General features: G+C 40.0%; 1 protein-coding gene across 10 annotated transcripts in view; it reads left to right on the top strand.

The window, feature by feature from the left end:
- The window catches only part of LOC127596728 (regulator of G-protein signaling 17-like), a 39,807-nt gene that overhangs the window by 22,216 nt on the left and 4,661 nt on the right, over window positions 1-12,930 (top strand). For 9 of the 10 annotated variants that reach the window (XM_052059559.1, XM_052059556.1, XM_052059557.1 and 6 more), the window contains 3 exons: window positions 8,391-8,560; window positions 9,712-9,807; window positions 10,753-10,987. In XM_052059559.1, the coding sequence (XP_051915519.1) occupies window positions 8,391-8,560; window positions 9,712-9,807; window positions 10,753-10,987 (501 nt within the window). The remainder of the gene's footprint in view (window positions 1-8,390; window positions 8,561-9,711; window positions 9,808-10,752; window positions 10,988-12,930) is intronic. The other variant, XM_052059561.1, reaches the window with a different exon arrangement.

Below are 12,930 nucleotides of genomic sequence, written 5' to 3'. Positions count from 1 at the left end.
TTTTAGCAACAATGTGATCTCATTGCCTGAATTGCTTTCATTCGAATTTTATTCTAATGGTAAAGTTTTGTATTTCTACAATAGCAGAAATGAAGCAGAAACGTTTTTTTGGGGGTGGCGGGGTGGGGGGTTAACGTGATCCACATGCAACAGGGTTATTTATAATAGTTTTGGATTTTTCATGATACCGGTAGTTAGTTTTTATTTTGTTTTGACCTCTGTTTTGTTGTTTGTTTGTTTTTTTTTTTTCAGTTCGCTGTAATCAGTTTTAAATTAAGTGTGTTAGTTTTTATTTTCACCCTCACCCCAATGCTTTGTTTTGGCTAGGATTTGATTAGTTTTAGTATAAGCGTAATATTTATTGATTTATTTATTTAAATGTATGGAGTACCTTTTGAGTGGAAGATTTAAAAAAAGGGGGCGTTAAGTGTTGTGTAAAAAAGTTAAGGAAACTACACTTCTCAAATGACTGTTTAGCTGTTCTTCTTTTGTACGGCCATACAGCAATACTACCTAAAATATAAATTTAAAAGGAACCCCAAAGTTCGTATTTGATATTATTGACAAAGACTAAAATGATGACATTTCCCCTATAATTAGACTTAGTTTTAGTTAGTTTTATCAACACAAGATGCCATTTCATTTCATCTTTTAGTTATATCATTCATGATTTTGACATGCAAAGACGTAACACTGAAAAAAAATGGTGTGTTGAATTTACAACATTTTATTCCATTTTATTGGGTTGAATGAAATATAATCATCTGGATCCAGATGTTGTTTTCTAAGTAGACTACGGATCTATTGAAATAATGCATCAAAATCCAGATGATTCTATTGTGTGGAGCTATTTGATGAAATAAAACTGAGTACACCAAATTCAACACACCATTTTTTTCAATGTACACTGCAGAAAGTCTTTATTGATTTTTTTTTTTTCATCAAGTGGTTGAATGTACTATAAATTTACTTTAAAAACGCAAAGGAGATCAACACACTTTTGGAGGGGGAGAGTGTTCCTGTAAGGATCCTGTAAGTGTATTTATAGCTGTAGCTGGTTATAGTTTCGTTTTTTTAGAGTTGGATTTGTATATAATGATTAGTGTGTGCGTGCATTGGTGCACGTGTGTGCGCGTGCGTGTGCGTGCGCGTGTGCGTGTGTGTGAGGAAAAGGGTAAATCAGATCTAAAGCAGTGTTTGACATGCTTGGGCAGGTTTTTGCACAAGTTCTTCAACTAATCCGGGGGTCTGAACCACTTAGAAGGCACCTCTGGGAGGTTTGAGCGAGGGCCAAGAAAACCACTGAAATGTGTACTAGCTGATCCATGAATATTGTTTCCTTTTGAAATTAGAAAAAAGAATTATATGAATTACAATCAAAGGACCCTGTAATGTGAGTTCAGAGATTTTGTTGGAAGATCATTGCTCAAAACATTACAAAACGGACAAATATATTGTCCTGAATTATGCCGCTCTCTCTTGAATCCTTTTATGCACCCTGTAACATGATAACATGATAAGCTGTCCACTGTAGTCACCGGTGTCCCTGAAAGGGTTAAACTATTTTTCACCTTTTCATTTTTCCAAGTTTTTGAGACATGTCCAGTGAAACACTGGTACCTTTCACATTTAAACTGATAAAATACCGAATCCTGGTACCTGGGAATCGGGGGACTTGTACTCAGCGGTCAGCATTGGTGTTCTTGAAAAGCAACTGCACAAGGAATGACGAGAATCACGAATATGATTACTATACTTTATATTCTGAAATAGGTGTTTTTCTTGATTTTGTTGTTTGTACTTTATTAGTTTGTTAAACATTGCACTTTGATTCAATTCAGTTTTGCGGATTTGTTTTCAACTTATCATTTGGTTTAGTTGTGTTTGTCAAAGTCTACATATTGAACATTTACATTTTAAATGATTCAACGAATTATCATTTCTTGTCACAAACACACTAAAAACACAAAAAATTGGTCTGGTTGAGTACCCGTTTCAATCTGCAGGTACTGGGAATCGGTATTGCGTCCAATTTAAACGTGAAAGGCATCCATCCCAACATCAACAAGACAATTGGGGTTCTCAGTCAGTCCATAGAATGAGACTAAAACCGGTGAGAAACGCAAACTGAATTTTGCCTTTTAAAACTAACACTTTAAAAATCATACGGTGTATGCCTAGCCTCAGTTCAATGTCAAACTTTCAGCCTGTATTTCACCCTCTGATGTCGGTGAGCAACTCTTGGCATTTATTTTTTGTATTTTAATTTGACATCACTGGAAGTGATCACATATCTACTGAAGTACGTTTCTACAGTCATCACGACCAAATACGACACAAATCGGTTTGCTTCCTACTTTTTCCTTGATTTGGCAACATGACAAAGTAACTGCCCCTCAGAATCTTTGAGACTGATCGACGCTTGTGCACAGACACTTGTTGGCAAGCATGCCGCAAGATGAGCCACCACTAATAAAACAGTATAATATTTGAAATGAGGAGGGGGTGGGGCGAGGGGACATTTGGCAAGTTGAGATACAATTGATAACCTGGCTGACCACGAAGGGGCAGAAATGAGCATCCATCCATCCGGTCATTTTCTTATCCTCATGAGAGTTGCAGGTGTGCTAGATCCAATGCCAATTTCAATTTCACATTTTCCCTGTAAATAATGGAAATAATCCATTCCAAGGCCATCATAAAATTTTCAATAAAAGTACGATTTGAATATTCTGAACTGTTATACAGGTGTAACAGATGGATAACAACTGTTAATTTGAAGATGTAAAACAATGACATACTCATTCTTTACTTCAGTGACAATTAACGGTCATTTGCAATGGTGATTTGCATCACATTGAATCTCATTTTCAACCCCTTTTAAATTTAATTGGAAAAACAATAAAACTGTAAACTTTTGTTTCACTCTGAAAGTCTGTAAGGTTCACCCGAGACTAGCAGTTCTCAAAGTGTGGTACACCGGTGATAAGCAGGCTAGCTGTTGTGGTATATTTATTTGTTTATGCATTTATTTATTTGACCTCTATTTCTCCAACTAAGGCGATTGAAAACAGATTCAGCAGTTTTTTGTTGTTGTTGTTTTTTTGGGGGGAGGGGAGTGGGCTGGTAATCCAGTACCAGGACCTTACATTTTATTTAAGATATTCAATACATTTGTAGTTCCTGTAATGTTAAAACTGTTTTCAAATCTCACTTTTAGGAATACACACTAGCCATGTTTTTTTTTAGAGGTGGCACTTGGAAGCACCGACCGAGATGAAAAACTGAATGAATGTGTTCAAAAATGTTAAGACATCGGTATCACTTGTTTTTCGGATCAAATTTGTCTACCCATAACATTGTAAAATCAACAGTGCCTTTTGTGTAGAAATAAAAACCAGTGAGTGCAAAGCCGTAATGCCATCAGGCCTGCTCTTTATGAATCAGTGAAACTCAATTATTGAAAAGAAAAAATATAGAACACATTTTCGAGTCTGGCACTGTGATTTATCAGAGCCTTCATTGAAAGCAAATGCAAAAGGTTAACAAAATAGCAAGACAGTCACGGGACGAGCAGAAATGCTAAATCTGAGGTCACCAACACTGGTGCCCGTGGGCGCCACGTAGCTCCTAAGGACCACATGAATCTCCTGCGGGCCTGGTCTAAAAATAGCTCACCGCTGATGGGACATTGTGATTTCCTGTTGCCGAAGTGTGTGATCATTTGAAATGCAAGCACGGATTTATCGAAATGAAGTGTAGTCAATTGATATTCATCCGTTTCCATGTCATTCTACGATCAGTGTCTTCACATAAATGAATGTCATTGATGGCTAATAATATTAATCAATTTGAGCAGATTTGTTATGTCAGAAGTGCATATCAAATTGGTAGCCCTTCAGCTAAATCAGCCCTGAAGAAGAGCTCTCATTTTTGTTTTCGTCTCTTCCTTACCACATCAATCTGATTTGTTATTTTGTCAATTCCTTCCCCTCATTTTTGATCAGTTCTTTTTCCTGGCAGACATTTCATCCGTTTTTCATTCATTGTGAAAAATGACGAAACATTTCGTCCTCTGCTCAATCCTTGGAAATGCTTTTTCGTGTACTCATTGTGCCGTTTTCAGGAGATAAAAACGGTAACTGACTGCGCCGAGGTGTGTGTGTGTGTGTGCGTGTGTGTGTGTGCGTGAGGAAAAGGGTAAATCAGATCTAAAGCAGTGTTTGACATGCTTGGGCAGGTTTTTGCACAAGTTCTTCAACTAATCCGGGGGTCTGAACCACTTAGGTTCAGTGTCACCTCTGGGAGGTTTGAGCGAGGGCCAAGAAAACCACTGAAATGTGTACTAGCTGATCCATGAATATTGTTTGCTTTTGAAAATAGAAAAAAGAATTATATGAATTACAATCAAAGGACCCTGTAATGTGAGTTCAGAGATTTGTTTCTGAACATTTTGTTGGAAGATCATTGCTCAAGACATTACAAAAAGACAAATATATTGTCCTGAATTATGCCGCTCTCTCTTGAATCCTTTTATGCACCCTGTAACATGATAACATGATAAGCTGTCCACTTAATTAACGCTGCTCAATTGGAACCCGCCGGTGGTTACCTTATTTGATTGAACACAATTTTGAAAGGCCGCCACCCACAATCGACAGAGCTGCAGGTCAGAGCACACGGCAAATGTGAAGTCAATTGAATAGTGGCGAGGCCTCTCAGACAGGATTGTCCCGATGCAACATCAAGGAAGGTTACAGAAAAAAAAAGCTGCTTTGAAGGTCTCGTTGAGTCCAGTAAGATAAGATAAGATAAGATATCCTTTATTTGTCCCACAATGGGGGGTAGCCTCCATCATACATAAATAGAAAACGTTTAGAACCATCAGGATTGGTTCGCACTAATCAGTTCACAAGTAGTAGCACTCAGATTGCAAAAAGTCTTTTTGCCGTCCAGAACACATTCCCCACGGCAATTGTTCAGCAATTTCTATTTTATGTCAGATCTAGGTGCAATAAAATGTATGCCAACTATGAGAAGTTTTCGTGAGGCTATGATCTAGAGCAGGGATGCCCCAACTTTTTGGACCGAAGATCTACTTTTCGATCAACTAACCTCCCGGGATCTACCCTTACCGGCACGCGCACACACGCACAAGCGCGTACGGCATGATAAGAAACAGCCTGAAACTGAATCATGCGACACACTTTTGCAGCCTGTTAACTATCGTAGCTCACACGTACTGTTTTAAAGTGCTTCCCTGGGCCCTCCAAGATTCCTATTCTTTGCTCGTGCCCTCGGTGAATTGTACACGAAGCAAACTCTGAATGAGAATCATGACGATAAAAGATAGAGCGCAACAGCTCTGATCACAAGCTGCAATTGCAAACTGCTGAGCGCTAACAACTTCCGGTGACGTAATCACGCGCCACCGTAAATTTAAGATTCACCTGCTTTGTTTTATTTATTTTTTATTTTTTTTGTGTGTGAAAATGAGACTGATAAGATGATTAGTGTGCAGTGTATATTAACACAAAATAATATATTACTAACATGTACAAAGACACAAATGGTAGATTGTTTTTTTCTCCTCGACCTGTCTTAGATCTACCGGGAGATCCGGATCTACCTAATGGGCCCTGATCTAGAGACTATAACAGAGTTGGCAAATTCAGGTCTCAAACCCTGCCAATGTTTGGCTTTAGCCACAGGTCCTTCTACACAACCAGGGGGTAAATGAGCACCTGTAGCTGAAAGAGTTTTTACTTCCTGGACCTGGATTTGCCACCTCTGCTATCACATGCTTGTAACTGATTTGTGCGTGCACAAACGAGATCGTGGGCGGCCCGGTAGTCCAGTGGTTAGCACGTCGGCTTCACAGTGCTGAGGTACCGGGTTCGATTCCAGCTCCGGCCTCCCTGTGTGGAGTTTGCATGTTCTCCCCGGGCCAGCATGGGTTTTCTCCGGGCACTTGGGTTTCCTCCCACATTCCAAAAACATGCATAGCAGGCTGATTGAACACCCAAAATTGTCCCTAGGTATGAGTGTGAGTGCGAATGGTTGTTCGTCTCTGTGTGCCCTGCGATTGGCCGGCAACCGATTCAGGGTGTCCCCCGCCTACTGCCCGGAGACGGCTGGGATAGGCTCCAGCACCCCCCGCGACCCTAATGAGGATCAAGCGGTACGGAAGATGAATGAATGAATGAATGAAACGAGATCGTCAACAACAGGTTGTAATGGTTTCAAAAATCAATCATGACAGCAATGGACTCGAACTGACAAGTCGTTTGGTGAACGACTAAGTGCTTGAACGTGTGCGATTACAAATGCTTTCTAATGTAATCACACTTAATCAGGTGATTTTGCGCAACCAAATCCTGTTACACACACACACACACACACACACACACACACACACACACATTTATTCATTCATTCATTCATTCATTCATCTTCCGAACCGCTTGATCCTCACTAGGGTCGCGGGGGGTGCTGGAACCGATCCCAGCTGTCTCCGGGCAGTAGGCGGGGGACACCCTGAATCGGTTGCCAGCTAATCGCAGGGCACACAGAGACGAACAACCATTCACGCTCACACTCACACCTAGGGACAATTTAGAGTGTTCAACAGCCTGCCACGCATGTTTTTGGAATGTGGGAGGAAACCGGAGCACCCGGAGAAAACCCACGCAGACCCGGGGAGAACATGCAAACTCCACACAGGGTGTCCGGAGCTGGAATCGAACCCGGTACCTCTACACTGTGAAGCCAACGTGCTAACTTCTGGACTACCGGGCCACCCCAGACACATTTAGTCACTCCACAAAAGGTGGACACAGAAAATCAGCATTAAACTTGTTTGTTAAGTGAAAGCTGTTAAATTTGGAGTTATTGAATCTTGGGAAGTGGAATCTTAATGTTAAATCCACTTTCTCGTTGGTATCACCCAAAGCTGCCTGCTAAACGCAAATGCTCGCACACCACAAACACACACAAAAGAGTCAAACATACGCATAAAAACCCTTTGAACATTTGTCTGTGTGTCTGTATGCGCGTGTTTGCTTGTGTGTGATCACAGCTCAATCACATGATGCATCACACTGTCTGCCTCTCACTTCCTCTTCTCAACATGTCTCCCTCTTCCTCATCATTTCTCCCAGTGTTCTACTGTTAATCTTTCTTATGTTTTACTCTACACCATGTTATTCGTGGTAGAGGTGAAATTTTATGTAAAAACCACAAACTGTCATTTCCAATGGGATCTCGTGCATAAAACTTAGCATTCAAGGACAGCACAAAACTAAGGAGCAGAAAGTGCAAACTAATTGTTTAAATTTCTTCAGAAAAAAAAAAATCGAATCTACTCACTCAAGATTTTAATGTTATTACGGGACTTGTCCTGCAGGTCACTCCAAAGCCGCAAAAGAATATTAGGCCTACTCCATGTTGCAGTGTAGTCACTGATTTGTACAGTAATTCCTCGTTTATCGCGGTTAATGGGGACCAAAACCACCCGCGATAAACGAGAGTATCCACGAAGTAGCGACCAATTAACACATTATTTATTTATTTATTTATTTATTTATTTATTTTTACGTCCGCAAACGGTCCGCGAGAAGCTGTGAAAGTCAGCAAAACAACAGCAAGTCACATAGAGCAACATATACAGTACTGTACTCCATGGATACGAATTTTATTATTATTTTTTATGAATATGTTTGAAAAAATCTGAAAAAAAAATGCACTGAAGCCACGATAAATGAACCGCGAAATAGCGAGGGATCACTGTAAATGACTAGACTAACACTTGACCCCTGGCGACCATCTTACGTTGCCACTGTTCTGACAACTTCTGTTATGGTTTTTGCTGAAAACACTGTTATCCATGCATGTTTTGCGATACTATGGAGTAAGTAATAAGAGCCACTCAACGAATGGACTTTCCTGTTTACAACTGCCTTTTAGATTATATATTCTCAGTAAATTGAATTGTGATTTACAAAGGTTAGATGTACATTTCGCAGCAAACTTTGTCCAATGGGCTTTGCTTTGTAGAATAACATTTAAAAAACCTTCTTGTTAAATTACCTGTGGTGTTGTCGTTGTTTTTTTTTTTCTTTTAAATGCCATTTCATTCCTAACTGGGATCAGAATCAGAATCGTCTTCACTGGCTAGGCATGTAAAGACACAAAAGGAATTTATCACCGGAGGAATGAGCCACACAAGGATTGATTGCCGTAACAAGCACCACGAAAGAACATTTAGAACAAAACACACAACTATTGAGAGTCTGGAAGGGAAATCAAATTTCACTGATCAACATACTCATTGTAGAAAGTCGGCTGTTCACAAAAAGTCCAAATGTATGACAACCTCTCTTTTTCTAAAGTACACAGGTCCGATCCCGGCCGAGCGAGAGGGTGAGCTGGCCATGGGGGTGGGTCGCAGCGAAACCTCTCCGCTGAGCGGGCCAGCGGTGCAAGGCCTGAACACGACCCAAAATTCTCAGCGGCCGAGCACTTGCTGCTTCTGCTGGTGCTGCTGTTGCAGCTGCTCATGGTAGGACACATGCACACACACGCACACACACACACACACACACACACACACACACACACACACACACACACACACACACACACACACACACACACACACACACACACACACACACACACACACACACACACACACACACACACACGCGCACACACACACACTCAAACAGCCACACACTGATGAAAGAACTTTTTAAACACTCAACCACACACACACGGATCTTACTTCACCATGCAATGACAACACCCCTGCAGTTGTGTTAACAGCAGGGTGTGTGTGAGAGAAACTTCCACAGGAAAAAAATGAATGACATAAAAAAAGGCTACACAATACACAGGTGTCCAATTTCTGATCCACAATTTTGAATCAGCTGAATTAGTAGTTATTTGATTTTTTTTTTCACTGCAGTACAACCTTGAAAATTCTTCTGTCTCCATGTACTACCATCGTGCCCAACATTAAAACACAGTAATGTAACAGGCCTAAGCGGACATTAAAAATGAGACTTTTATTTATTATTTTTAAGGTTTTATTCTTCAAATATACAATCAATATTTTCGTAAACCATTGGAACATAATGTGCATTTTGAACTTTAACATTGCGGAAGGTTAGGAAAATAAAGAAGCTGTACTTAAATAACACTGATTTGAATCAGACATGGCTTCATGTGTCCCTCAACGTACGCTTCATTTTCCCATCACTACATATGACTATACTACAAATTATATATTGTTCCTATATTACGAATATTATGATTATTATAAAAAATCTGATGCCCTAGAGAAAAAAAAGAGGGAAGATTCAGAATCAGCGCAAAAAAAATCATCTCGAAAAGTTTCATTGCATCGCTGATTAAAATAATTAGCAAACATTTGTTGATAAGTGTAAAGTTTCAATTGAAGTTTATTTGTGGCCCACTAGAGGGAGCCATCATTGCCACCGAGTTAAACAATAAAACGTGAATGTTCAACATTCATTTAGTCACTCATGTCTGATTGGTTCATTCAAAAAGTGTATGTACTGTACGTTTTTCTTGTGTGTGTGTGTGTGTGTGTGTGTGTGTGTGTGTGCGTGTGTGTGTGTGTGTGTGTGCATGTGTGTGTGTGTGTGTGTGTGTGTTACCTTTCTGTAAGCCGTCTTATCATGTCAGTCTTAATATCAGGAATGAAGATGAGAGGAGGAGACGAAGGAGGAAGAGGATATCACAGGACAACAAGATGGAAACAATACCAAACTTTGAAGCTTGGTGAGTCCACACCTAACATGCTCATGTGGCACATCAACTTACAAAATCATTTTTTGGATGGCCTGCACTTGGGCTGACAAAGAAGTCATTCCATTTGACTGGATAAATGTTCATGAATTTAATTTCACCATTTGACTCTTTTGCGGAAGCACCTCTTATCCTGGCACTGTCTGCATGATCATCATTTCACAAATCATGAAAAGGTGTGCTAACTAATAAACACAAATATGATGGCTGACAAGTTAAGTAGAGGTTTGGCTTTAGTGGAAGTCAGTGTTCCACAGAGTCATTGTCAAGTTCTTTGCTGGGCTCCAGACTATGTTTTGTTTTGTTTTTTTCTTTTTTAAATGAGCATAGTGGCCCCTAACTTGAAAGTTTACGTGCGCAGATCTAAAATTTAGGGCTGCACTGTTAGTCGACTTGCAAGGTAAATGTTCAGTCCACTCATTACTGATAGATGGGCTGAAGTGTGGCGTACAGGTTTGTCAGCACAGCAAAGAAACAAACACAAAAAACATTTGGAATATTTTGAAATAGTTTTGAACAATTGAATACAAAATACTAAACATCAGCCATCAGTGCCAAACTTGGATACAGGACACTGTTGCAGGCTTCAGAGCAAAGGGAAGATTTTTTCGAGCTTCAACGCTTTGAAAACTCAAAATAGGCATGACTGCAAAAACAAGGCAAGGGCTAGACAGAACTGTGGCCAAAAGACTGGAATGTACGCACAAAGACGAAACACACTGGCACAGGATAAAGGGAGACAAGGACCATTTAAACACAAGGTCAGGGACTACAGGTGGAAATAGTCAGGGCTGGACTGACAATCAGACTGGCTCAGGAAGAAGGCCAAGTGACCTGAAACGAGAGGTGTGACAGTTAGCTTTTGAAAAAGTAGATAATCAAGTGGTTTTTCTGACTGCTTCCCCCCCTCTCCACTAGCACTAAACCTTCAGCGGAGGAAATGCAGCTCTGGTCTCAGTCCTTTGACAAGCTGATGAGGAACCCGGCGGGACGCAATGTTTTTCGGGAGTTTTTGCGCACAGAGTACAGTGAGGAGAACATGCTGTTCTGGCTGGCCTGTGAAGACCTCAAGCAGGAAAAGAACAAGAAATCCATTGAGGAGAAGTCGCGCTCCATCTATGAGGACTATATTTCCATACTGTCACCAAAAGAGGTAGGAACGATCGTGAAATAGACCAGTTCGCCTCATTTTCGGCAACCATTTGTAATATTGTTTAAAAAAAATAGTCATAGTCTAGTCAAATCTGGTCTTGGACCTTTCATTATGGAGTTTGCATGTTTTCTATGGGATTGTGGGTGTTCTCCACAAAACGTCTTCACAGAAGGTGGCAGATCAAGAAAGTTTCACAAGGTTCACTTAGTGGAGGATATAACCACCCCCTCCCCGCACGTGTACACATGCACACACACATTTCAAGTTCGAGTGAAACACATAGCACGCTGAACACTGACTCAGGCCTAGTAGGTTATGTATCAATAATTCAAGATGGTGGTGACCACCATGATCAAACAAAACATTTTAAGAAAAGTATCTAGGTCAATAGTGTCTTCGCACACCAAGCACGGCTAAATGTCACAACCGTTCACTTAATATTGTTGACTTACCGTGTTTTTTCAGTGTTGGGAAGCTGCACTCAGATCGGGCACTACTCACAGGCAAAACGGATGCAATTTATTTGTCATCTTAAAAAAACAACAACAAAAACAACCTACAATTTTGATTTCAATGTGTTCCTAGTAACTATCGTGAAATCTGTAGGAAAGGAAACGTGAGTGGACCGAACCAGCAGTTGAGAATAAAGTTCTGTTTGAATGTTAAACAGTTTCCCCAGTTGACTAAAAAGCATTCGCCATTAAATGTATTGTGCAAAAAGTCCTGCAATGGCATTAAAGAGCATGATATACTATGTCCAAATGAATTGAAATTTAATCAAATTGATGGAAAACCACTGCTATTTCGGTTTTAATTTTAATTATAGAAACATTTAAAAATAGCTGTTTGGTTTACAGCCGGTGCACGAAATCATAAAACCAAATGTTTGGAATGTTACACCCTGTAAAAGAGCTCATGCTGTGTTGAAAACGCAAAGAGGAATACATGTGGCTGACTGAGAAACTTTTTACAACCTGCTTAAAGGCCGCTGATGGAAAACCATGAATATCAGACAGAAATTCCAGCTTTTACATCATAGTATTTATGTCAAAATGTGTTCAACAACTCGGGACAGAGCGCTTTTTGTTTGGAGCCATGGGATCAAAAGTAGTGGAACGGACATTCTGAAATTAACTTAGAGTAACATGTAATATTTGGTGTCATAACCCTTACTTGCAATAACTGCCATCAAGCCTGCAACCCACTGACCTCAGGAGACTGTGGAATTCATTCGAAATGCTTTTTTAGGCTTTTACTGTAGCATCTTTCAGTTCTTGTTTGTTCCTGGGGGTTACTCCCTTCTGTCTCCTCTACATGAGGTGAAATGCATGCTTCATTGGGTTAAGGTCCAGTGATTTACTTTAATCCTTGAGTATTAAATATGGTTCAATATTCTGATTTCTTGGACACAGTATTTTAAATGTTCTGCAAAGTGCTTTGTTACATCTGCAGTGGTTCTGACAACGCTATAGAAATAAAGCTGCATTATATTGTATTCCTTTAGCGTAGCTCTATCTAGTGGATGCATAACGCAGCGGTAGCCACTATTGTAGTTTCTGTTCTATGTGCCTTGTAATGTGGCGATCCCTATAGATGAAAACAGTTTTAAAATAGGCCATTCATTGAAGGTGCGGCTTATACTCCAAAGCGCCTTATAGTGCGGAAAATACGGGACTTGATTTTTGTTGATGACATGATTAAAATAGTTTAAACTAGCATATAGTTGTTTATTTTTGAGTAAAACAGAGGGAACTCACATCAGTTAGCATTTTAGAGTTGTACTTTTGAATTATGTGTGTGTGTGTGTGTGTGTGCGTGCGTGTGTGTGTGTGTGTGTGTGTTCATCCCATTCCTAAATTGGAGCAAAGAGAAAACATAAGAACATAAGATTGTTCTATAAATATAGGCTGACTGGAAGAGGGGAGTGTCTCTGAGTATGTGAA

Source organism: Hippocampus zosterae, chromosome 2 (assembly GCF_025434085.1).
Source record: "Hippocampus zosterae strain Florida chromosome 2, ASM2543408v3, whole genome shotgun sequence".
Classification (NCBI taxonomy): Eukaryota; Metazoa; Chordata; class Actinopteri; order Syngnathiformes; family Syngnathidae; genus Hippocampus; species Hippocampus zosterae.
This window is presented reverse-complemented; position numbering and strand designations above follow the sequence as displayed.